Below are 24610 nucleotides of genomic sequence, written 5' to 3'. Positions count from 1 at the left end.
GGTTTAGATGTAGGCCAGGTTTTTGAAAATGGTGGACCTTCCCCATATTTGTCATGGGACATACTGTCCCTGGTCTTCCATTGATTCATTGGATTTCAGTTTAATTATGGAGGCCCAGCATCATCACATGTGCATGTTACAAAGGGCAGCCAGCATGTAAGGGGAGCCTGCTGAGAAATTACCTCTCGTCCAAATGCTCATCCACTCATCAAGGCATTTTGATAAATCCTCCCAAAAGACTGCCTACTGCTTGCATCAGGGCTGAGTGTGCTTAAAAAGGAGTATTGAGGCAAGGTGTTGTGATGTTTTTGGGAGCTATGTACAGCACCCTGCTATCATTGTTCTGTGTACATTGAGACACGTGGGTTGGTTTACTAGAACTGAAGAGTACAAAATCTGGTGCAGCTCTGCATAGAAAACACTCAGCTTCTGTTTTTTGTTTTTTTTTGTCAAAGCTTAATTGAACAAACTCTAGTTAGAAGCTGATTGGCTGCAATGCACAGCTGCACCAGATTTTGCGCTCTCCAGTTTTAGTAAATCATCCCCACATTGTCCAGGTAGTCAGATTCTGATTGACAATGAACTGCTCTTTTTACAGTTATTAATAGGTCTGTAATTGATAGTGTTAATTTTGTCCCTTGTAAAGAATCCATGCTTCTACTCCCTGAATTGATACATGGCTTGGTTTTACCTTTGTATTACAACATACAGTACATTTAGGGAAGTTTAAAGTAGAGCTTCCATTTGTACTTGTAATTTGTTTCTTACATGCCTCGTTATCTCCCTAGGTTATGATCTGTGGAAGGCAGATCATTTGCAGCTATTTGTCAGATAGCATTGAGTTGAAGGTGGTCCAGCACTGTGTGGGACAAGATGGCCATGTTGTGGTGCGGGAACATATTGACTGCCTAACAGAAAAACAGAAATTACCATCCTATGTACTGGAAAACAGTGAGCTTACAGAACTGTGTGTAAGGGCAAAGGGAGAAGAAGAATGGTCTCGAGATGTATGTCTGGCTGCTGATGCTACTGAGCACAGCTTTATCATTCAGGTAAGTGGAAGTCAAGCATGCCCTGAAGTTTGTCATTAATGTCAGTGGATTTCATTGTACAAATAATTCCAGGCAGAACTTGAAGTGGTATTAAACCAAAAAGCAAAAATTCAGGCTCAGGTAAGTATAAGGGGGGGCTGGGGGAGCAGAACACAGAAGGTTTCTTACCTTATTGCGTATAATGCATTAGAGGAAAAAACCCTCTGCCTTTAGAATAAGTTTAACTTTAGGTACAAAATAGAAAGGGGAAAAGGGAAAGTGCAAGGATCTTGTCCAGTAAAATTAACCTTTAATTGATATCCCTAAAAACTACATGAAAAGCACTCCCAGGAACCAGGGCATTACTGTAGCTCTTGCTGATGGCCATAGCTCTGGCTTAGGTTGCATGGCTGTTCAACCTTATATGCCCTGGTTCCTGTGAGTGCATTTTATTTCATTTTCTTCAGTATCTATTAAAGGTTATAAGAACTCAGCAGCCAACTTGTTATACCTGAACCATCTTCGCATACACCAGTGTTTCTCAATTCCAGTCCTCATGGACCCCCAACAGGTCATGTTTTCAGGATTTCCCTCAGATGAAACAGCTGTGGTAATTACTAAGGCAGTGAAACTGATCAAATCACCTGTACAAAATAATGGAAAACCTGAAAACATGACCTGTTGGGGGTCCATGAGGACTGGAATTGAGAAACACTGCCATACACAAATAAAAACACTTTTTTTTCTTGCACTTAATCAATGAGGTTAAGGTGAGGTTTGCTTCTACTATAGTAGAGCCAAACCTCCCCCCACCCTGGCTAAATGATGCTAAAAAGTCCAATAATTACATGCCAGGGAGGATCTAAACTCCACACTTAAAAAAATTAGGACAACATGATTCTACTCAATAGGCTTTACCTACACCGAAAGTACATATCTCCCATCCCTTTTTATCAGTCAAACCCAGTTTCTGTGGTGTTCCTGAGAGATATTTCCATCCCCTGAAGGGAAAGTAGGTTCTGGAAACCAGGTAATAACCTTCAAACACAGTCGCTTGTATGTAGTTAATGAGCATTTAATTTATGACAAAAAACTCCCGAACAATATAGATTATTTAACAACAGTGCAGAAGAAATAGCTATTTTACTCACTTTTTAAGAGGATTTGGTTCTCTGACCTGTGTCTGTAAATTTCAGCTTGAGCTATTGAGCTCCATAAATAAAAAACTTCATACTACAGAAGTAAATACAAAAAATATGTAATCCAAAATATATGAATGTGATTTTCCATATTTATGTGAAAAAAATGCTTGTAACCCTGACCATTGTAACCCTCTTATTTGGAATGGATGTCTCTATCCACTTTCTGCTAGACACCACCAGGTCACTATACACCAAGACTTGTATTTTGAGGCCTATTCATAAATTGCAGGCATGGTGTGTAGCCTGCAGTTTATCACTGAGTTCTTCCTGCTTAACAAAGTAGAGATGACTCCATGACTGGGGAGATAACGGTCACATAACTTTAACAGGTCACATGACCTGCTCTCATCTCAGCTTTTTCATTTTGCTTTCACATTTTTTTTATAAGTGGGACTCCAAAGCCCAGGGTTGTACTTAGCACGTGTATAATGCATAACACTCATTTTTTGTCTATTAAAGCTGCAATAAGGCCATACTGCTGCTTTTAAAATGGAACCCTAAGACATACTTATTGGTATACAAGTATAAAATAAAGAGAAAATGTTAAAGCTTCTTTTCTTAACTCTCCAGTCTAATTTATAGAAAACAGAACCTATTTGGACAATGTTTAAAATACAAACAAGATGTTTTGAAAGTACCAGAAATCCCTCACATTAAGATTTTGGCATACAGTTTTCAGTTATTCTCCTCAAGGCTAAAAAAAACTTTCACTAACCAAGAATACAAGATGACAGGTTTTGAGTTTTGTTGGATCTTTAATTGTAAAATTATTGTTAAAGATCAAGTAACAAAATAGCAGATAATGCCTCCGAGAATTTCGTAATTGACCAAAATAGTCATCTGTTTGTACTGTATAAATTTAATTCTATTCTCTCTGTGCTTCAGAAAACAGTGCACTCTTAGTCAGACCTTCGCTTTACAAATTACCCTCCAGTCAGTTCTTGCGGCACAGGAATTCAAATTGTCATCTTTGCTATTTATTTTTTCAGAGACTTGCCTAAACATCCACTGCGTGTGGGCACAGCTATATGTGTATTATTTATATACTGTGAGATTTTTGTTGACATTTCAGTTCAAAGATTTTCTTTCCAAATGTCACAGGGTTGGGGAACATACAGCACAGTTACTAATGTCTTTAAATAATTTCTAGGGACCTTCTGCTGCTTATGCTTACTGAAGTAATGCTGGAATTTATCCCCATCATGATATGTCTATTAAACTGAATATACAATAGCTTTTTATGTTATTATCAATATTGTATATTAAAGCAGACCAATACTCAATAATCAACAGCTGTCCTTGCAATCATGCCCTATTAAATTTATTAAAGAAACAGTAGAATACATCTTCAGAAAACTGGCCGTAGCTCTACCTTTGGTAACTGGTTATTTGACTGCAAGGTCTAATTCAAAGGGAAAAATCACCATTGATGCAAAGTTAGCCAATCATTTCTCCTAATAGCAGTTCACCAAGACTTGTTGGCAGACATCAATGACCTTGTCAGGGATCCCCGCGGCGCTGGTCCCGGCGCAGGCGCAGTGCGCCGCTCTCTGCAGGGACGCGGGCACCAGTTCCTGGCCGACCGCGGCATTCAGGCTTGCGCATGCACAGTAGGAACCGCGGTCGCGCGCCGGGCACCAATGACAGCGCAGGGCGCGATATTTAAACGGCCCTGAGCTGTCATTCAGTGCCTTCTGGTCTCTTCTGCATACCTGTACCTGTGATCCTGTTTCCTGTAAGTTGCTGACCCGGATTGGACCTGACCCTTGCTGTATTCTCCCACTCTGACCCCTGGCTTGCCTGACCTCTCTCCTGGATGCCCCTTACTAGATCTGACCTCCTGTTGCTGACCTGGCGTGTGACCCGACTATTCTCTGCCCGCTGCTTTGTACCGCACCGACCCCAGTGTTACCGACCCGGCTTGTCTGACCTTGCACCTGCTCATCCATCCATCCCACCGGGGTCTCCCGACCTCCTCACATCAGGCTCTTCCCCGTGGGAGCCCCTGGCGAATACCCCTACCACTGACAGGCGTACTCAGGAGCCACGACCTGGTCTCCGGGTACTCCAAGTCCATCCCCACCATCAGGGGCTCTGGTGAACAAGTACCCTGGGGCTTAGACTCCGTGCCCTGGGAGCGCCTAATCAGTGGAGCGCTAGTGGTACCGCCAGGCGGTCCCTTACAGACCTTGTATACTATTGATTTCATATTCATACGTTTTCTTCTTATGTGATGTAACTCATAGCTACCATAGCTAATACTCAAAGTAGGTTCTGCTGAAATCAACACAAAATGGATTCTTCTTGGTTGATATGGGTTTTTACACCTAAACAAACTCTGGTTAAAAAAAAAAGGTTAAAAACAAATTCACCCTTGGGAAGAAGTAATTAAATCCTCATTGCTCCTGCTGTCCTTTCTGCCGATATCTTCCTCGAAGAACATATTTTATGTACTCGACTACGCCCTACGTTATCGTACACTGTGGCTGAAAAACTGATCAATACATTTGTGTTCTCCTAACTTGAACTACTGCAATTCTCTACTTGCAGTACCTAAATCCACACTAGACAGACTACAAAATGTCCAAAATGTGGCTGCCAGAATTCTGACAAGGTCAAATACAAGTGATCATGTTACTCCTATCCTCAAGTCTTTGCAAGTTTTGCATTGATTTCAAAATCTTTGCAATGTTTACTCTATCGTTTTACAGAGAACATTGTTGAAACGTCATGGGTGACATTTCAAAAGAGTTATATTCAGCGCAGTGACGTTGCAATTAAGTGGTTTGCTTACCAACCCACTGTGCTGAAGAAAAGTACTACATGCTGTACTTTTTTTCAGCACACACTATAGCAATGCTGTGCTGTGAACTGACAACATAAGAAACAAGACATTTGCCTTGTCTGTGCATTGGGGCTGCACTGCAAATAGCTGCCAGTGTAGCCCCAATGCATCCAGTGTGAATGACCCTAAAGGCACTACATAAATAAAGGTATTCATTGTTATTAGTAAAGAAGAATTCGTCTACTAAGGATCCTGCAAAATCTCACACTTCCTGGAGTGTTGATTTTCTGGTCCCCTGACACTGTCACTTTTACTACTGGCTCCTACATCACAATGGGACACAGTATTGACATAGGGGCCAGTGGATCAAAGCACTGAGCACAGTGTGGTGATCAGGAAATTGAAACTTCCTGAGGTGTCAGAATCCACTTGGTACCCAGTTTCTCGCCACTACTGCAGAAATTAGTGGTGCAGGCAGCAGGAGAGGTGAGTATTCAATGTCTTTCATGCTGGGGGCCACGTTTCTTTGAACTTTATTTTAGCCACAGAGTTGCTCTAAGTGCAGTAACCCATTTCAACTAATAATTAAAAATCGTACTGGTCTGAGAGAATTTACTCTGGCTAGTAGCTATGGGTTACATGATCTTATTCTCTCTCACGGCTACGCTCTGTTGCACAGCAATTCTCAAGGTGTTTCCTGGACAGAGAGTGAGGGTAAATCTCATTGTAGACATAGACAGCAATACAAGCCTGTTGCAGACTGTAACTGTTGTCCACTCTTCTACAAAAAAGGTCCTTATTGCTGCTTGTGTCTCTGCTGGTAATTTTCCCAGTTGGGCAACAGTTATCAATAAACACCAAACACAGGAACACAGGTTCTATCCTTCCCCCCCACCCCCTCAAAAAAAAAATGTTTGACTGATGTTGGCCCTAATACAAAGGCCTTATATCCGCAAAACCTCTTATTCCATATTTTAAAAAAAATCTAAATTTTTTTTTAAATTGTACATGTTTAATACTGTCCAATTCAATGGGAAATCTAAAATTTTCCCAACACTTTCCTCCTCAACTCAGCTGACCCTGCCAGCTGTTACTTTTTTCCTTAACTGGTGAAGTCAGTTATACTCACCCGAGTTCCTACATCCAGATCCCCCACTGATTTCACCTGAGGGGACTACTTATTCAGCTTTCTCAGCTCAACCCCTTTATTCCCCTTGATCTATCACTGATCCTTTTCTGGATCCCGAGAGAACCCCTCTGCTGTCCACTCAAAGGGAGTTGTCCATGTCACTGTCTGTGTGATGTGGACACCCAGAGGAGGGACCCATCGAAGAAGTAAAAAGAGAGAAGGACCTGGTGCTGGATGATTACGTGACGGTGGCTTAAGGAAAGTGAAAATTGAGATTTGGAAAGTTTGTTTACAGTGGGTTTATTGTGATTAAGACATGCCTGGGAAGTTAGATAACTAAACACCTGAAGGTCTGCAGCAGGGGCAGACTGACAACTCATAGGGCCCCCGGGCAATAGGGGATCATAGGGCCCCTGTGTCCTTGCCCAAACTCAAAGCCTATGAAAAAGGTACCAGGGGTATCTCATGGGGCCCCATACTGACCCCGGGCCCTCGGGCAGTGCCCAAGTTTCCAAATGGTCAGTCGACCCCTGGTCTGCCGCTTACCCAAAGCCAGTTTAGTCTCTTCATGAATGCTTGGGTATGCTGGGACTTGGAAGACCTCCAGAGTTTTAGATCTACAGTTTAGCCAGAAAGCAGGAAGTGGGGAATGCTGGGACTTATGGAACCTCAGCAAGTTGGAGGTCTGGAGCTTATCCATAACAGGGTTAGCATCATTGGAAAGTAAAGGTCTGGATGGCTGTAAAATAAGATATCATTGCTCTAGCCTGCAGTAGTGATCTATCTTGATCACATTACAAGACACGCTACTGGGGAGCACTGCGCAGCTTGTGTGTGAGAAAATGTTTAAGCAATGTGCTCATTTACACACCCTATGTTCCTGGCTTGTTTAGAAGTTGGCAAGCCCCTTACTCTTTGATTATGTGATGTAGATATCTTACATCTGTTTGCTTTACTCTTGATATGTTAGACATGGATTTCCTGCCCTTCCAAAAAAAAAAAAAAAAAAAAACTTCCTTGATACAATAAATTCCTCCCTTACTGCGATGTTCAGCAGACTTCATGTTCATTGCATCTTGCTGAGTGTCAGTGGGGTCTGGGATGGTTGTGGATTGTTTGCATGTGTCTGGATTTATTGGCTGTGGAAGATGGCATTTATGTTTTAGCTTGATAATTCTGTGCAATAATAGTGTTGTTTGTATGTGTAAGTCCATCTTTGCCATTAGGAACATCATACAGCACATATTGGGCTGTTTTGTAGCTGATGTAATTTTTTTTTTTTTTTTTAACAGGGCTGAGGTACATGCACAACACCCAGTCCTCTTCCCCTATCTCAGAAGGATGATATGGCTTTTCATGGAAAATAGTAGATTCGATTAGGGCTAGTTTATTCAGATAAAATAACCCTAGAATTATGGGAGGCAACTGATACATCCAAAGAAAACCCATACACACTTGGGGAAAACATGCCAACTCCATGCAGACAATGTCCAAATGAGAATGAAATCCAGGACACAAGTTTTACAAGGAAGGAATGCTGCTAACAAAAGAAATAGTGCCTAAGTTTAAAAAAAAAAAAAGTAGATTAGAGCTGCTTTCTTCCTCTATGAAAATAGAAGGGACAACACCAAAATCTGGATCTGAGCTACTTCTCACTGAATATAATATTTTCTATTCTTTTCTAACAGAGAACATAATCAGGGACATTAAGTGAATTCAAGCAAAAAACAGCTTTATAAGCAATACATACAACGTTTTTATACTGTTTGGGGCATTCATCCTACAGTTGCTGGAGAATATTGGCCAGCTTAACTGTGTAATATGATGAAGGCTTCCATACTTGTGCTAACCAGAGGAAAGGATTAAATGGGATGTATAAAGGATCTTTCAAACCAGATATATTGTATAGTCATGCATTTTGAAAAAGTGTTAGCAAACATACTAGAGGCTATAAAGGCCCCAGAGGCAGCAATGGCTGTTGAACTTTCATTAATACTTGTCTCTGCGCTTCATCGAACCATTGGCAACACCATTATGTTATATTTATTAAAGAGTACAGAATTTTATGTTCACAGGTTTGTTCTATTGTGTGCGTAATTTGTATTTGCATCAGCAATGAGATATCAAGGACCCAAATGAGTTTCTTCACCTCTGTAGCACAGAGAGGAAAGCTCAATTAAACAGGTCCCAGATCCTTTAAATTCTTTCATTTTTTTCCCTCAATCTGCAAAGACTGTCCTGGCTGATTTTAATGTGCCTAATGTGTTGTCAAAATAAAAGCAGGATAAAGAAGATGAAGCTCCAAGATAAGCTCCTTTGTTAATATCCCTTTCATTGCTTACAGGTGCCATCATCAAACAGAGCCATTATTTACGTATGGTGCACACTGCTAACCTTGGAGCCCAACTCTCAAGTACAGCAAAGGATGGTGAGTAATAAATAGCACAACACAGTGACCTCCCATGTGCTGGAAAGGATGAAGGTTACTGCGACCTTAGAAGCTGAAATTTACAACATTAAGCAGCTGGATAAAGCAGAAAGTAATGTCATTCTGTTCTTTGTTTTTTAGATCGTGTTTAGCCCCCTCTTTATCATGAGGAGCCATCTTCCTGATCCCATTATTATACATTTAGAAAAGAGAAGCCTTGGAATAGATGAAGCACAAGTCATTCCTGGAAAAGGACTAGAAAAGCAGCTGCAGAACATCGAGCCAGACCTCACTCATCACCTAACATTTCAAGCAAGGTAGAGCTTCCCTACAACATGAGTGTTTAGGACAGGAAATGTATTTTGTTTCTTTACAAACATGCATCATACCCAGAACTCACCTTGGTCAGAAAATATAGATATTTGGACACAATTATCCCCACTCCATCACTTCCCAGGGGTAAAGTAGGTATTTTGAGTTTTTTTGTTTGTTTTTTTTGGGGGGGGGGGTTCTCTACCACACCCTAAACCTCACCCCTTTGCAGTTTTCCACCCCTGATGCCCAATAAGCACATGCTTGTACTCACCTCCTATAGACCTCTTATTTTTTGCACACCATAGCATGCACTGAATTAAAGGGCATAATTATAACTAAAAATGTAATAGTCCTATCTGATCTCCACTACACTCTGCTAGTGTGTGCACTTCATGGTCTGCATTTTACAGCCCAATTATAAAAATGTGGGCTGTGAGATTTGAATCCTGCAGTGCCCCATGGGATTCTCTTTTCTAATTGGTGGAGAGCCAGTTATGGGAATTGACAGGTTATGTAACCGGGCTCTGTTCCCAGTTCTCTTTTTCTTTTTTCTCTTTTTAATAATAAATAAATTATTTATTTCAATTCTGTATCCCCAAAAGATGGACTTAATTTGCAGACAGTTACCTTTAATCCTTTATAAAATATAAATCCCACACCCACAGTGTATGCTTTTACACCGTTGTCATGCAGTTTGTCACCTTACAATGTGGAGCTATGTATGAAGATTGATATAGTTGTTCACTTGATATGATCAGTTGTTATCTTGACGGTGGAACTGCTTTGAGATGAAACATGAAAGGCCAGTCAGATCTGAGGAGTGTTTGCTGTGAGACCTAGTTATTTAGAGTCATGTCTGTAGTGGACATGTTTAGATTGAAGCATCCACCTGCATCTTAAATCTTGCCAGACCTCATAAGGGACTCCCCTGTCAGCCTCCTTTTTTATTTTAAATTCTGTTCAATAGCAACTGCTCTTTAGGAAATTGTCTCATTTAACCTTATATTCACACACTACCTGCTTGGAGTTTGCATGTTTTCCCTGTGCCTGCATGGATTTCCTCTGTGTACTCAGGTTTCCTTTCACACAACAAAGACATGCTGGTTGGTGAATTGGCCCCTGTCTAAATTGGCCCTGGTATGTATGAATGTGAGTTAGGCACCTGCATACATTGACGGCACTATATATTAACCTGTTATAAATACTAAATATACTGTATATGTTTTCTATTTACCTTCAGAGAAGAAGATGAGCCTTCAGAATGTGCTGTTCCTATCTCAACAGCTCTAATTAAACAAATTGCCATGAAAGCACAAAGCGAGTACTCTACAAGTCAAATTATTTCCGACTTTTATGGAGGAGATTGCAACACTCTGCCTGCGTGGCCATACAATAAAAAAGATACTGATAGGTAGGTGTCTACCGCTGTTGGAGCACAAATGCAGAGGGTAGATCACAGTAATATAGCAATCAATAAGGAATCAAAAAAAGTTATGTATTTAAAGGTAATAGAATCTTTTATCATTGAGGCTCATATAATTGCTAGAATTTTGCTTTTATAAAGGCTGGCCATATCACACAAGTGGTAAAATCAGGCATTGTTACCCTTTGCTGCGTGAGTTTGTTACCTACCATTATAGCATATTTCTGGTGCTGGGGGCAGAAGGGGAAGGTACTGGTAGGTCTTACATAAGGGAAAGAACTTGAGGTGGGAGTCATCAGTGCAGCGATATATATACGAAGAGCAAAAAACAGCAGGGGCTGACTGGCATATTTTGGCCCAGGTGGCAAGTACAACCCCGAGGCCCATAGTGGCCCCATAGAGGCCCATAGTGCAGCGACTCAGCCCCCCTTCTGCTCTCTCTCTTCATTGTGATTGCTGAAAGAATGCACAGAGATCAGAAGCTCAGTGCAGCCGCTTACTGGCTCTTACTTAATGCTTCTATGTAGCAGCATTCAATAAGAGACCAGTACATGCTGGGATCTCTCTGATTCCAGCTTGCACTGGCTACCTGTGGATAATAGGAGCCCAGGGGTGGGGGATATGGGATGAGTGGCAGTGCTGGGGGAGACGGGATGAGTGGCAGTGCTGGGGGAGGGGGGTGTGATCAATGGTGATGCTGGGGGGTTGATGGGAGCAGTGGTGGTGGAGATGGGATCAGTGGCAGTGCTTGGGGGGGGGGGGGATGGGATTAATGGCAGTGCTTTGGGAAGATTGGATCAGTGGCAGTGTTTGGTGTTGATAGGATCAGTGATCCCTTGCTGTCACCTTTCAGTGTCCACTCGATTCCCCCTGCCTGCTTGTGAGAGAGAAGTTGGGGGGAGAGAAAGGGGGTTGAGAGAGAGCGTGGGGGAGTGTAAGGGGGTGAGAGAGAGAAAGACAGGGTTGAGGGTGGTCTTACAAAAGGGAGAGAACTTACGGTGGGAGTCACCAGTGCAGTGATTTACACTAAGAGCACAAAAACAGCAGGGGCTTGCTCATTACAATGTGCCCAGGTTTGCCTGGGATACCCAGCCCTCCCACCCCTTCACTGGAGTAGGGGGGAGGGTCCAGCATGTAGCACCGCTCACCCGGAGCACAGATGGAAGCGAGACGTCTCTCTCCCGGAACACATCGCATGTTCGTTGGGAACCTGGTGCTAAATAATTTGTAGACAGCCTGATTCTGGGTCAGTCTTTCATGTGTAACAGAGCAGCTACCTCGCTGAGATCTATTGAAAGTCATCAAGCTTTTGTAAAATAAATGAAGAAAAAAAAAAACAGAAAGTGCTGAGTGGCAACTTTTAGTCCAGGGGCCGCCCACTTGCTGTGTGGGTATAATAAGGAGCAAGGCACTATCATCCTGCCTGTACCCTAAGGACACCACTGTCAGCACTGGATTTAGGTTCGCAGGATTTAAGGCCTTCGCTGCACCAATCCCACCACCATTGGACCTGGACTCTCCATTTCAAGGGGCAGCTGCTTAGGACCCCACAACAGTAACTGGGCCTGGGGCAGCTGCTGCTTTTGCCCCACATTAAAGACGGCCCTGACAGCATGTGCTATATTGAGGACAGCAGTACTTGCTGCCTTTTTACGTGGTATCAGAGTGGCCCGGTTGCCCCCTTGCCCAGTCCACAAAACAGTCTGAAAAACAAGTGGATGAGCAGTGGCCAAGAGCCTAGAGAATGGCTGGATCTGAAAAGTATGGTCACTCTCCTTTTACTGTCATGTAGCAAATCGTGGTGGGTGGGTCATAATAATATATGTATGTCTGGTATTCATTCAAAAGTTTTGAATACACTTTCCAGTTCCACCAATATATTTACCTGAAATCTACTGAGTTGCCACCTACTAATGGATGGCAGGGGAAAGCATACAGATTGGCTTACAGGGATGGGACAGTACAGAGTGGAAGTTAGTGATGTTGACTAATAGTGTTCATACATGCTTTGATAAATGATTGATTTATTTTCTGATCAATTGCTTCATATAGAAATCAATCTATAGTTGACAGCCACATTTGATCAATATGATAAACACAGGGATGTGCATCTCAATTGTTAGTTAAGATACAATTGTAATTTACAGTTGTAAATTATCAATCTCATCGCTGTTTCCCCCCATGTAATCTCAGAATTTGACCATTGGAAATACAATCTTTTTCCTGAATAAAGTATCTCAGTGCTGGTGATTGATGAAAAACTATCAATAATATTCAGCTCTGACCAATTGACTCAGTTTGATCAAATATAATTGTAATTGATTCTAAATCGATTAGAAGGGAAACTATGGTTGTTTGTGAATTCAGTCGTTTTGGTTGAATCACACATTAATCGGATAAAAAAAATCAGATTAAAAAAAATGAAGCATGTGTGGTCAGTATTAAATTCAACAAAACAGAATGGAGAATACAGTATTACAGACTTTTAAAAGTGTTGTCACCCTCCTCATTGCTATCGGTAATATGCTGCAGCAGAAGTAAATTAAGTCATTTTACAGGTATACAACAATCATGTGCATGTGATTCAGACATGTTTGAGCTTTTGGCTGAAGTTGCCATTTATAAGGTATTTCTAAAGAAGTGCTTAGGATATATGTATATGATAAATGATGAGCGCAGTGGCTAAATGGTACATGTAAATGTACTATATTTATATATATATATATATACACACACACACACACACACATGTAAAGCACTGCATAAATTGGCAGCGTTATATGTACCTGTAATAAATAAATAAATGTTTCACCTGCTTCCTCCAGCTTTTGAAGAACTGCTGGTCATGCTGGGGGTTGAAGTTTCTCAGAAGAGCAGGCAGTCCTCAATTACAATGAGCATTGATATATTAATAACACGTGTGTCATTAATTTACGCTTAAAATAAAGAAAAAGAAATAAAGAATAGATACTTTACAAGTAGCCCCTATATGGGTTAGCTTAGAATTTATAAGGAAATATAAAGGGTATTTGATTACCTGAGTGTTTCTGGTATGATGAGCAAAGTTTAATGTTTCATGAAATCTGTAAACCGTAAAAGCAGCAGTGCCACCTTCCTGTTGGATAAGTGAGGTGCAGGGTTAACTGTGTCAGTGCTTGTGTCCTCTCTTGAGAGTGCCTTTAGCTTTGAAATTGGAGATTTTTGAAATTAGGAGATGTTTGACTCAGCTCTTCTCTCTTACAAGATAGTAAAACACTTTGTCTTTCAGTAACTTGCAAAGACGAACAAAACATTTGCTTCTCTTACATATGATCCTTTCAACCAGTGAATTCATTTTTCGAGCAAAAGCTGTTCAATGCAACATTACTAGACAACGGAGCAACATTCTAGTAGTTGCATAAAATAGAATGAGTGTATTTTTCAATGGGATTGGAACTTGGGGGAAGTAACCTTTATTATGGCATTTTCAGTATATTCATCACTAAATATAAAATATATCCTTTCAATTATAATTTAGGTTTAGGTCTATGGATTTTTCACTGTTTGTATGTTGTTTTACTTAGTGTCATTCTAAAACAGAATTGCATTGTTTTAATTTTCTTTTTTTAACAACTACATGACAGCACCATGCAATCAAAGCACCTGTATTTGCATTGTTTCTAAACCAGTTTGCACATTTTTGGAAAAGATGCTCTCTCTTGATTTGGTACTTAATTGGCTACAGTGGAACTTAAGAAAACATACAGGGGGAGATATACTAAAACTGGTGCACTCAGAATCTGGTGCAGCTGTGCATGGCAGCCAATCAGCTTCTAACTTCAGCTCGTTCAATTAAGCCTTGACAATAAAACCTGGAAACTGATTGGTTTCTATGCAGAGCTGCACCGGACATTGCACTGTCCAATTTTAGTAAATAACCTCTACAGTATCTACAGTATGCACACCTGCCAAATAAATGTCAGTGTTGAATATATATATATATATATATATATTAGGCAAAAAAACAGCAGAACAAGTTCAGCAAAGCTCAGATAGATCAAGCCACTTATCGCTTTGTGCTGACTGCCCAGTTAGCTGCCCAAAGCCAGGAATCCCTTATTTGTAGTAAGTAGCTTTTGTTAGCAGCTTCGCTGAATGCAGTACCTTGTGGAAATGTTACTTTGCTGAGAGAAAATTAACTTAAATCAGATATTTTAATTTTATTTGAGCTGTATTAGTTAATTTTGCTGTTTTAACATTGATCCAAGTAATGCTGACACTTTGTCTTTACAGTGGGGAGCACCTGGCTCAGTGGGACAGCCCAATGCGGGTGAAGCTTTCCCTCTGGAAGCCACATCTCAAGACCTTGTTGACTGAGCTGCTCCCATGGGCTCTCCTCATCAACCAATCCAGATGGGATCTTTGGTTATTTGAGGGTGAGAATATCATTCTTCAAATCCCTGCTGGAAAAACCATCATTCCTCCCAATTTCAAGGTAAATGCCTTCTTCACACTGGAATGTGTGACAGTCTGTCAGTGTTATTATTTTTTAAGCTTTTGGCTCCATGCTCACTAGCTTATAAATAAGCTCCTAGCAGCTCCTTATGATCGTTTTTTTCTGCCTCTAGAAGAAAATAGTGTTATCCTATGTGCTCATTCACACTATGGGGCAACACAGGGGCTAAATGGTTAGCACTTCCGCCTGGCAGCACTAGGGTCGTTGGTTCGAATCCTTACCACGGCACAACCTGCCTGGAGTTTGCATGTTCTCCCTGTGCCTGAGTGGGTTTCCTCCGGGTACTCTGGTTTCCTCCCACACTCCAAAGACATGCTGGTAGGTTAATTGGATCCTGTCTAAATTGTCCCTAGTATGTTTGAATGTAAGTTAGGGATCTTAGATTGTACGCCCCTTGAGGGTTAGGGACTGATGTGAATGTACAATATATATGTAAAGCGCTGCGTAAATTTACGGCGCTATATAAGTACCTGAAATAAATAAATATTGTAGTCTAAAAGCGTTTTTGAAACTTCAACTTCTAGGACCAGAAAAAAAAACTTTTTTTGTGTTTTTGGGAGCGATGTGCCAGCAGTAAAAAACGCTGAATGCTCCTTAATGCTGCTAACCACTGCTGAGAGTTGGTTTCCAGCATTTTTTAGCGGGTTGGCAAGCAGAATTGCCTGGCAATCACTTGAGAAAAAAACAGCATGGGGATCCCCCCAGGCCCTTCAGGTCTGGTATGGATTTTAAGGGAAACCCCATGACAATTTTTTTTTAAAAATGGCATGGGGTCACCCCTAAATCCATACCAAACCTTTAGATCTGATATGGATTTTGAGAGGAATCCCTTGCCAAAGTTTAAAAAAAAAGTTACAGGGTCCCCACCAAAAAAATCCATACCAAACCCTTATCAGAGCATGCAGCCTGGCATGCCAGGAATGGGGGAGACGAGTGAGTACCCCTCCCCCCCCCAAGCCATGTTGATGGGAACAAATGTGTCTTCCCCACATCCCTGGGTGGTGGTTGTGGGGGACTGTGGGTGGGGAGCTTATCGGAATTTGGAAGCCCCCTTTAATCCCAATCTTCCCCCTATGTGAATGAGTAAGGATACATTGTACCCCTGCTCAGTCACCAAACAAAGTGTCAAAAATAAATAAAAACACAGAGACCATTTTTGACAAGTCCTTTATTAAAAAAAAACACAAACAATAACAGAACACAATAGCTCTGTGGGAGGGATTCCCCCATCAACACAGTGGCTGCAGGAAAGAAAATTGCATCATCTATGGCCTGCCTTAGGCTAGCCTTTAGTTGTTACAGTATATGAATCTATTACTTGACTAAAGCTGGCCATATACTAGTAGAATTTCATTTTAAAAATTTTGTTTTAACAATGTTTGTTCAATTGTTTAATGGTTAGTGGGGTCAAATAGATTTTCATTTTTGACCACAGTGATGAGAAGACTGAAAAACCTTTCTTGAATGAACAAAGACTGAACGTGTTTTTCAATCAAGAAATTTCATTCACTCCAAAATAAAATGTTGAAAGCAAACTTTTTTTTAAGTACTTTCAAATGGCATTCGTCAAGTCATCCAATGTACTAATATGAATTCTGAATAACCTGATGGTGTTCAGCCAGCATATGTTTACTGGTTTATACAATATAAATGTTCAGTAACTGTTTCCATATCTCCCACCTACTTCTGATACTGTCACTATATGCTATGTAGTACGAGAGCCATTATTTTCCTAATAGCTTGTTGACAAGCCTTGTGGATATTCAGATTTGCCATACTTGGTGAGTAATGCAACAAGACCGTCATTTAGTATTTAATTAAAAATGTTGATATACCTATCAATCCTTAAAGAAAAACATGTTTGGAAGTGCTTGTAATTAATAGCAGAATCCGCCCCCCTCCCCTTTCCTTCTTTCAAGAGTAGCTACTCCCCAGCTACTGAAAGAGTAGATTGTTAATATAGAGATCAGTTATCTGTGTCTGCTCCTTAACACTTCAGTGGTGTGTGTTAAACCTTGAACTTTTCAGGTCAGAGGTTAGGTCTTGGTCAATGGACAGCTGTTTGCTAAATTGCTACTTTGTTTTTATATGATGTCAACACCGTAGGTATAGCATAGCACAAAAGAAAGAACTACAAACAAATGGGCTCAATGATTTATTAATAGACATCAGTACCTTTAAAGCAGAGTTCCGGCCCCCACTCCAAAAAAAAAATTAAAAGTCAGCAGCTCCAAATACTGTAGCTGCTGACTTTTAATATTAGGGCACTTACCTGTTCAGGGATCTAGCGGTGTCCTCACCCGAGCCGATTCTTCAGTCAGCTGTCAGGTGTTGGCGCCGCTATCTTGACTAAGGTAAACCGGCAATGAAGCCTTTAGGCTTCACTGCCAGTTTGCTACTGTGCAAAGCAGTAAATTGCTGGTGCCATACAGGTCACCTGAAGACCTCTCAGAATATCTGCTAGCCGTAGGAGATGTATGAGCAAGCAAATATACTGAAGGGAAGCTTCAATGAACTAGCACGGTGCTCCACAGTGCCATGGCAATTCATTGAAAACTACAAGCCGACAGCCGCTAAGGCTATCGGGACTTGTAGGCACTCGTTTACAAAACTCTGTGAATGAGTGACGCAGCCATGTGAGCAGAGCCCCGCACAGCCGCGCTGTTTTCAAATTTTACAAACAGTACGGAGAAACTTCTCGCCGTATTATCTGTCAGAGGGAGGGGGCGGGGCAGCGGGGGTGGCTGCAGCTATGGGAACATGTTACATGTTCCACCCTAAAAACGGGTGGAACATGTAACATGTTCCCAAAGGTGAACTTATCCTTTAAATTTAAACATTGCACCAAGACGTGTTGTACCAAGAAGTTCTAATGTATTTATTAAACAGTAAAAAAATAAAAAAAATCACTGTTGGGACACACATAAGCTTGTTTTCACGTGAACAATAGGAGAGTAGCTGGTCAACTTTGGGTCATCATGGGTTTCGGAAGACTCATTTATCAAGTGTATCTAAAACCAAAACTTTTTTATCTTTAGTTTTGGACAAGGTTACATGTCTTGTTTGTTTTGTTTTATGTTTTTTTCATTTCATTCTCAGAAACTGAGAACAAATCTCTCCAAAGTGAGGCAACTAACCTCTTAGATGCAACAGATGCCCCCGATTTGAAAGTTTAACCTCTATGTCTGTTCTTGTGATAACTTAGAATTTTATATTTTTGTCCTTACTTTTATGACAGGAGTATTAGTATTTCACTGATGACCATTATTATAGGGACTAAAAGCAAAGGAAAAAGGTCTAAAATTCTTATTAAAGGCAAATAGACTGCGCACTTTGTAAGTGCAGTTACTCCAGAACTTAGTAAATGAGAAGACGCTCTGCTGACTTCAATCATCCAGTCATGTGCAAGTAAAATGCAGTTTTTTTTTTTCGTGCAAGCGATTAGGTATTGTTTGCAAAGTGAAGCTTGACCTCACCTATCCAATACTACAAAAAGCCTTTTGCTTTAGATACATTTTCACCTAGAGCTGACATTTCTGGTTTAGGTGGATTTTGGCTAGTGGACTGTCCCTATTGATGATTTATAAGGAATACTAGAGACAAGATCTACACTCATAGATTTCTTCTTCTACTGGTCCTTACTTTGTGGGTCTCATTCTTGTCTTTATATATTTCATTTATGTTTAAAGGATTTACTACTGGGGTACCAAAAAGTTGTAAAATTCCAGTGGGAGACCTGATGCCATCCAACTACACAATCATTGATGTTCTTGGAATTTTTTAATGAGGACAAGTTCACAGTTCAGTTACTGTTTTTTCTTCTCTACATTCATAGGAGAAAATCAGATCAACTGACCTCATCTTCCACCTTGAATACAACATAGCTTGTTGCTTTTCAGTTGGTTAAATTCTTTTGAGCTTCTGACTAAAACAAATATGTGGAACACGTCACTGAATGAAGCATACATCATTTATCCATTTCATCCATAGGTGCACTCTTAGGTGCAACCACCTTTGTTGTACTACAGTGCTGAAGGACATGCATAGGAAACTTGTTTTTAAAAAAAGAGACATTTCTGTAACAAAACCCAAAATACAAACTTTGATTGAAAATGGCTTAAGTTCTCCAGGTGGCCTCTGGGGAGCGGAAGCATGATAAGTATACAATGGCAGATAGTGGTATAAAGAGTTTAAAGCAAAATGCACAACCTGTAGGGTTCACGCTGATCGAGTTCCCTGAAACACAGACAAAATGCGTAAAGCAATGTTTTCAAATGGAGCATGCTCTAATGCAGGCCATAGACAGTTCGTTTATTGGTCATTGTTCGTTCTGTAATCCGATGTTGCCACCAGTGATTTCGAAAATTGGTTGTTTTTCACAGATTTTCCAGCATGACCAATAAACGAAATGAGGAGAAACCACGAAAATTGGCTGATGCCATTGCCCCACTAACAGTAAGAAAATTGGCCGATTATTCTTTCGGACGAAAAATCAGCCGATTTTCAAACTTGCATTATACACACTGGGGAAAATGTATCAAAATTGCAGTAGAACCTGAAGCAGCTGTGCATGGCAGCCAATTAACTTTTTTCTTCAGCTTGTTCAGGTAAGCTTTGAAAATAGGAGATTAGGGATGTACCGATACCCTTTTTTTTAATCAGTGAGTACAAGTACCAATACTTTCAGTCAAGTGCTCGCCGATACTGAGTAGTGATACCTTGCGGTGCAATTTGCGTCTATACAAAATGAATGGGCACAAATCGCAGTGCAATATGTTGCGATTCCTGTCTGAATCACGTGGTTTCCCCACCGCTCCTGTGTGAACCCAGGCTTGTCATAGTGATTTCAGCCTGGGTTCACACAGAAGCAGTGCAGGAAACCACATGTGATTTGGATAGAAATCACACCACATTCCTGTTCAAATCAAATGCCATTGTTTGCTGTGTGATTTATGCCCAGTCATTTTGTATGAACGCAAATTGCACCGCAAAGTATCGATTTAGAGTATTGTGAGCATTTTTACAAGTACTAGGGTACAAGTGAGTCGGTATAGGCGCATCCCTGTAGAAGATAGATGTTTACTGGTTATTATGCACAGCTACTTCATATTCCTGCTGCTCCAGTTTCAATAAATTTACCTTAATGTGTTGCAATAAATTATGCAGCACTGTATGCAGGGGTATCAAAAAGTTCCAAGGCTAGTTTTGTAACAGATGGCAGCCCAAGCATGCACACACAGTCACAGGGAGCATAAATGTTTATAAGTCAGTGTGCCAAAAGACATGATCCTGTGTACATCAGGAGCTGTGCAACTGGTACTCTTCTAACCATGTGAGTTACCACGTCTGCTCTTTCATTATGGACAGCAAGTTAGAACAAAGAGAACATGTGAACTACTGTGTGAAAGGTTTTACATGAATAAATAAAAGCTTATCATTTTATTCACCCCATCAATGGTAAATGGACTGTCTCTTCAATATAAACTGAAACATTCTGCTCAAGATCTTGAACTTCTAAAAAACAGCAGAGTTTCTGACTGAATCACCAGAAGAAAATAGAAGAAAGAAAGTCTAAAATAAAATGAAACTAATGTAGCCATCACATCTAAGAATTAGTAAGCTGCAATATAATAAGTCTTGGCTTTTTTCTGTGGGGCTGCATATATGAATATCTGTCTTTGTGCTGGAAACACTCTGCACAGTACGCTCCCAGCGCAGCGACATGGGGTCTCACTGGGAACCCAGGTCCCATACTAAGGATTGGGACCCAGAACTCGTGGTTGCGGGTCACCTGATTTCTGTGATAGCCTCTGATTGGCTATTACAGTGATCAGTCATTGTGAAGCCCACCCCTTTATTTTGTCTCTCTCTGAATGGAGGGGAGAGATATATTGTATCTCTATCTCTCTCCCTGCTGAGAGAAAAATAAACAAAAGTGTGTGTAAAAATAAATAAATGATAAAAAAAGAAATAAAAGGAAAAAATAAAGAATGCCTAGATCAAGGTTTAATCTAGGTCAGTGCCAGGGTTAGTGTTTGGGTCAAAGTGGTTTTTTTTTTTTTTTTTTTTAAAGCATTTTTTTAATTAGTATAAGTGTCAGTGTGTTTTAGGTAGGATAAAAAAAGCAAAATGCGCATTATTGTTTCTGGGCCATACTACGGGTACATAACATAAACATATTTGTTATCGCTGGGATTGTCAGGAGCAGGAGAATTTATTTTGGGTTGTTTTTTGGTGGTAGATTATGATAGCAAGAAATATACAGTTACATTTATAAATTTTTTTTTTTTTATTTTGGGCCAGTTTTCCTTTGATAATAAAAAAAATCTGGAGATATCCATTACCATTTGCCATTAAATGAAAGTTACATTTTTCCCTGAAAAAAACAAGGTATAATCCACCCAGATGCACAAAGTAGATGTGATGATATGTACGGTTTTACTAACACATGTTAAAGTTGCAAAATTGTGCTTGGGCATTAACATTTGTTTTACCCTTAGGCGCGAAGGGGTTAAATATCAAAGACGTGATTGCTAATTTTTTTGTAATACACCAAGCCTCTATTGTCTCCAATGTCTTACTGACATCATGTTGTCCTGAAAAGTCATATCTTCTACCACGAGATATACTCCACCCCCTCAAAAATACTGTTTATTTTATTTTTTAAGTGAGAAAACCTAAAGTCCATAGTGTGGTTAGAAGCCTGTGACCCTATATTCAGTGTTTACTTACATAAGGATTTTAATCCCATAGTAAAAATACATAAATTAAACAGAAAAAATAAATATATTGGTTGCTTGAATATTGTAAGACTCATAAAGAATTGTTGCAGTTTCCCAGTCTGTACGTGGTGGTTGCATTCATTTTATTTTTTAGGCCCCCCCCCCTTTATTTTCACCTGGTGATCTGACTAGTAACATACTTCCTATCTTTTATTTAAAACAGAATTTTTTTTTCCTTTTGAGATAAAGATTTTAATAAATTGAATAAAAGATGACCATTGTAAGCACCCCTGTCAGTGCTAAATGGTTTGCCTTAGGCCTCTTTCACACAAGCAGACCAATTGGGTCCGCTTGGCAGTTTGTCAGGCAGAACTGATTGGACCCTATATCCTGCTTTATGGAGCGGCACGTGTAAATGGACATGTGTCCATTTACACCCGCCTATATCCAATCCGATCTGCTAAAAACAGACGGATGAGGATCCTTTTTCCTTCCGTCTAGTGGATCTGACCAGATGGCAATAGGGTGTAAGCAAGCCTGTGAGATCTGTTTACATCTGACCTCCCATAGAGGAGAGTGGGCTGTGTCTGCTCTATAAGAAGGGGAGAATGTCACCAGCACACTGAGAATCATTAATATGGGTCCAAAAGTTTTAATGAAGGATCACATAGGTGCAACAAGGCAACGTTTCAGAGTCTCGCACGACCCCTTCATCGTGCTGCTCTGTAAGAAGAAGGGATACAGACCAGCCATCCGCCTGCTCAGTGGGGATCAGCGGACTTCTGGCGGAGTCCGTCCCAACTGATAGGGGCTTTGACCCTCTATTTCCATTATGGCCTGGTCTGTTAAAGTAACAGCAGGATCAACAGTTAACAAAAGATTTACAGGGGGACTCAGATAAACAAAAACTGCTTTGTTATGTTAGTGACAGATTGCATATATCTATATACAGTGTGTTTATATATATATATATATATATATATATATATATATATATATATATATATATATAAAACAAAGGAGTGGCCTAGCCAGTCTCCAGACCTTAATCCGATTGAAAATCTGTGGAGGGAGCTGAAAGTTCAAGTTGCCAAACGTCAGCCAACAAACCTTAATGACTTGGAGAGGATCTGCCAAGAGGAGTGGGCCAAAATCCCTCCTGAGATGTCTGCAAACCTGGTGGCCAACTACAGGAAACGTCTGACCTCTGTGATTGCCAACAAGGGATTTGCCACCAAGTACTAAGTCATGTTTTGTGAAGGGGATCAAATACTTATTTCCCTCATGAACATGCAAATCAGTGCATAATTTGTTAGACATGCATTTCTTTTTAATTTGTTTTCATTCTGTCTCTCAGTATTACAATACACCTACCATTCGATTTTTAGACTGATCATTTCTTTGTGAGTGGGCAAACATTCAAAATCAGCAGGGGATCAAATACTTATTTCCTTTTATATATATATATATATATATATATATATATATTTATTACCCTTTTCCAGGTGTCTTCAGTTTGGTCCAGTGATGTCACATGTCCTGTACACCAGGGGTAGGCAACCTCAGCACTCCAGCTGTAGTAAATCTGCAAATCCCAGCACACCTCCTGTCTCTTGGAGTCATGCCGGGTTGCTGTCAAATTCTTACAATACCTCACGTGACTTGTAGCGCCACAACAACTGGAGTGCCAAGGTTGCTTACCCCTGCTTTACACCCTCTTCTTCCTCCAGTGATGGGTGGATATTAAACTCTGCAGAGAGCAGCAGCATGTGATGACTAGGCATCACTCTTTGCAGCATTTTTCTGTGGGTCCATGGCAGGAGCAGGTCCTTGATGTTTTGGGTTTAAAGGAATTGGGTTAGATGACACTGGGCATCACTCAACCCCAAAAGAGGTGCAGCGCTGAATCAGTTAGGAGGTGTATATGGCAAACAATTTTGAATTTGACATTTTAGCTAGTATATAATAAGCATTACCCCATGTCTTAATTTCTTTCTATATAATAAGGCACTTCTGCATCAATGTTCTCTCTTTATAATAGATTTAGGTGTTCTATATATTTCTTAAATGCTAAAGGGTCATCCAGACTATCACACCATTTAATAGCAGCCTTTGTGGCTCTTATGTAGGACATGTACCTGTGACAGTTTGCAAAAAGAGTCTAGAAAGCCTGAAACAAGACAAGGTTACTCATTTCTGTGGAAAATACCAGCCCTCGTCCTTGGAAGGTTAAGATAACAAGGTCATATGGAGAATTTCCAGTGTTCCTTGCATTGCGAACAGTTCACTAACATAAGCAGCTTCCTCCCTCGTACGCCACCTCAGAAAGGTCTGTTTTCTGTATGTGTCAATCACATTGCTGGTTTTCATCACTTCTCAACAGCAGCAGTTAAATTTGGTTCACATTCTAAAAAGCCATAGTTCATTATGCGGGCAGTGATCATCATAGTTGGTCCATTCTTGCCTACTACATGATGTGTGCTGTACATCCCTGGTCAAACATTCATGCTATATTCGTAAGTTTAGCAGACAGTCATGCTATTAAGACATACAGTAGCTCATTTATATAGGCTGGAGGAATAGAGTGTTATATTCCAGAACCAGATTCCAGTTGTTACTTTTCACATTGCTGTGTTCTATAGGTAAAAAAGTAGAGGAACTTTGAGTGTCCAGCACCCTCAGAGTGGGCCTTGGGGCTGGGTTTGCTTTGATTCAAAATAGGGCATGGACAATGGTTACACTAAAGGGGCCCACCTTGATCACTCCCAGTAGCACTTTGCTCTTGCAGAGCATGTATGGCATTTCTCAAGCTACTGGCACTAAAACAATACTTAATCCAGCATTCAATGGAGGATACAGCACTTCTACTCTTCAACATGTGGGTATACAGCTGTCTACATAAGGTTTGAACACTATGCAAATGTATGTAAATAATGTAGGTGTCTTATATAGCTAGTGCATTTTTCTGTAGAATTAACTACAAATATAATGTGATTGTCAACATATAATATGTGGTAATTAACTACAGACACAAGGGTCATCTGTGTTCCAAGAACATCTACAGACTGAAGTGTAAAGAT

The 24610-nt window shown here is 40.5% G+C and overlaps 1 protein-coding gene across 1 annotated transcript in view; it reads left to right on the top strand.

The window, feature by feature from the left end:
• VPS13B (vacuolar protein sorting 13 homolog B) overlaps positions 1-24610 on the top strand; it is a 1305797-nt gene that overhangs the window by 1192265 nt on the left and 88922 nt on the right. The window contains exons 45-49 of the mRNA XM_089666424.1: positions 789-1052; positions 8492-8575; positions 8717-8892; positions 10131-10301; positions 14586-14787. Coding sequence (XP_089522550.1) covers positions 789-1052; positions 8492-8575; positions 8717-8892; positions 10131-10301; positions 14586-14787 — 897 coding nt within the window. The remainder of the gene's footprint in view (positions 1-788; positions 1053-8491; positions 8576-8716; positions 8893-10130; positions 10302-14585; positions 14788-24610) is intronic.

The sequence above is a fragment of the Staurois parvus genome, unplaced genomic scaffold (genome assembly GCF_062004578.1).
Source record: "Staurois parvus isolate SC_StPar_1 unplaced genomic scaffold, SC_StPar_1.0 ptg000052l, whole genome shotgun sequence".
Taxonomy (NCBI): domain Eukaryota; kingdom Metazoa; phylum Chordata; class Amphibia; order Anura; family Ranidae; genus Staurois; species Staurois parvus.
Note: the sequence above shows the minus strand (reverse complement) of the source record. Positions and strands in the feature narration are given on the sequence as shown.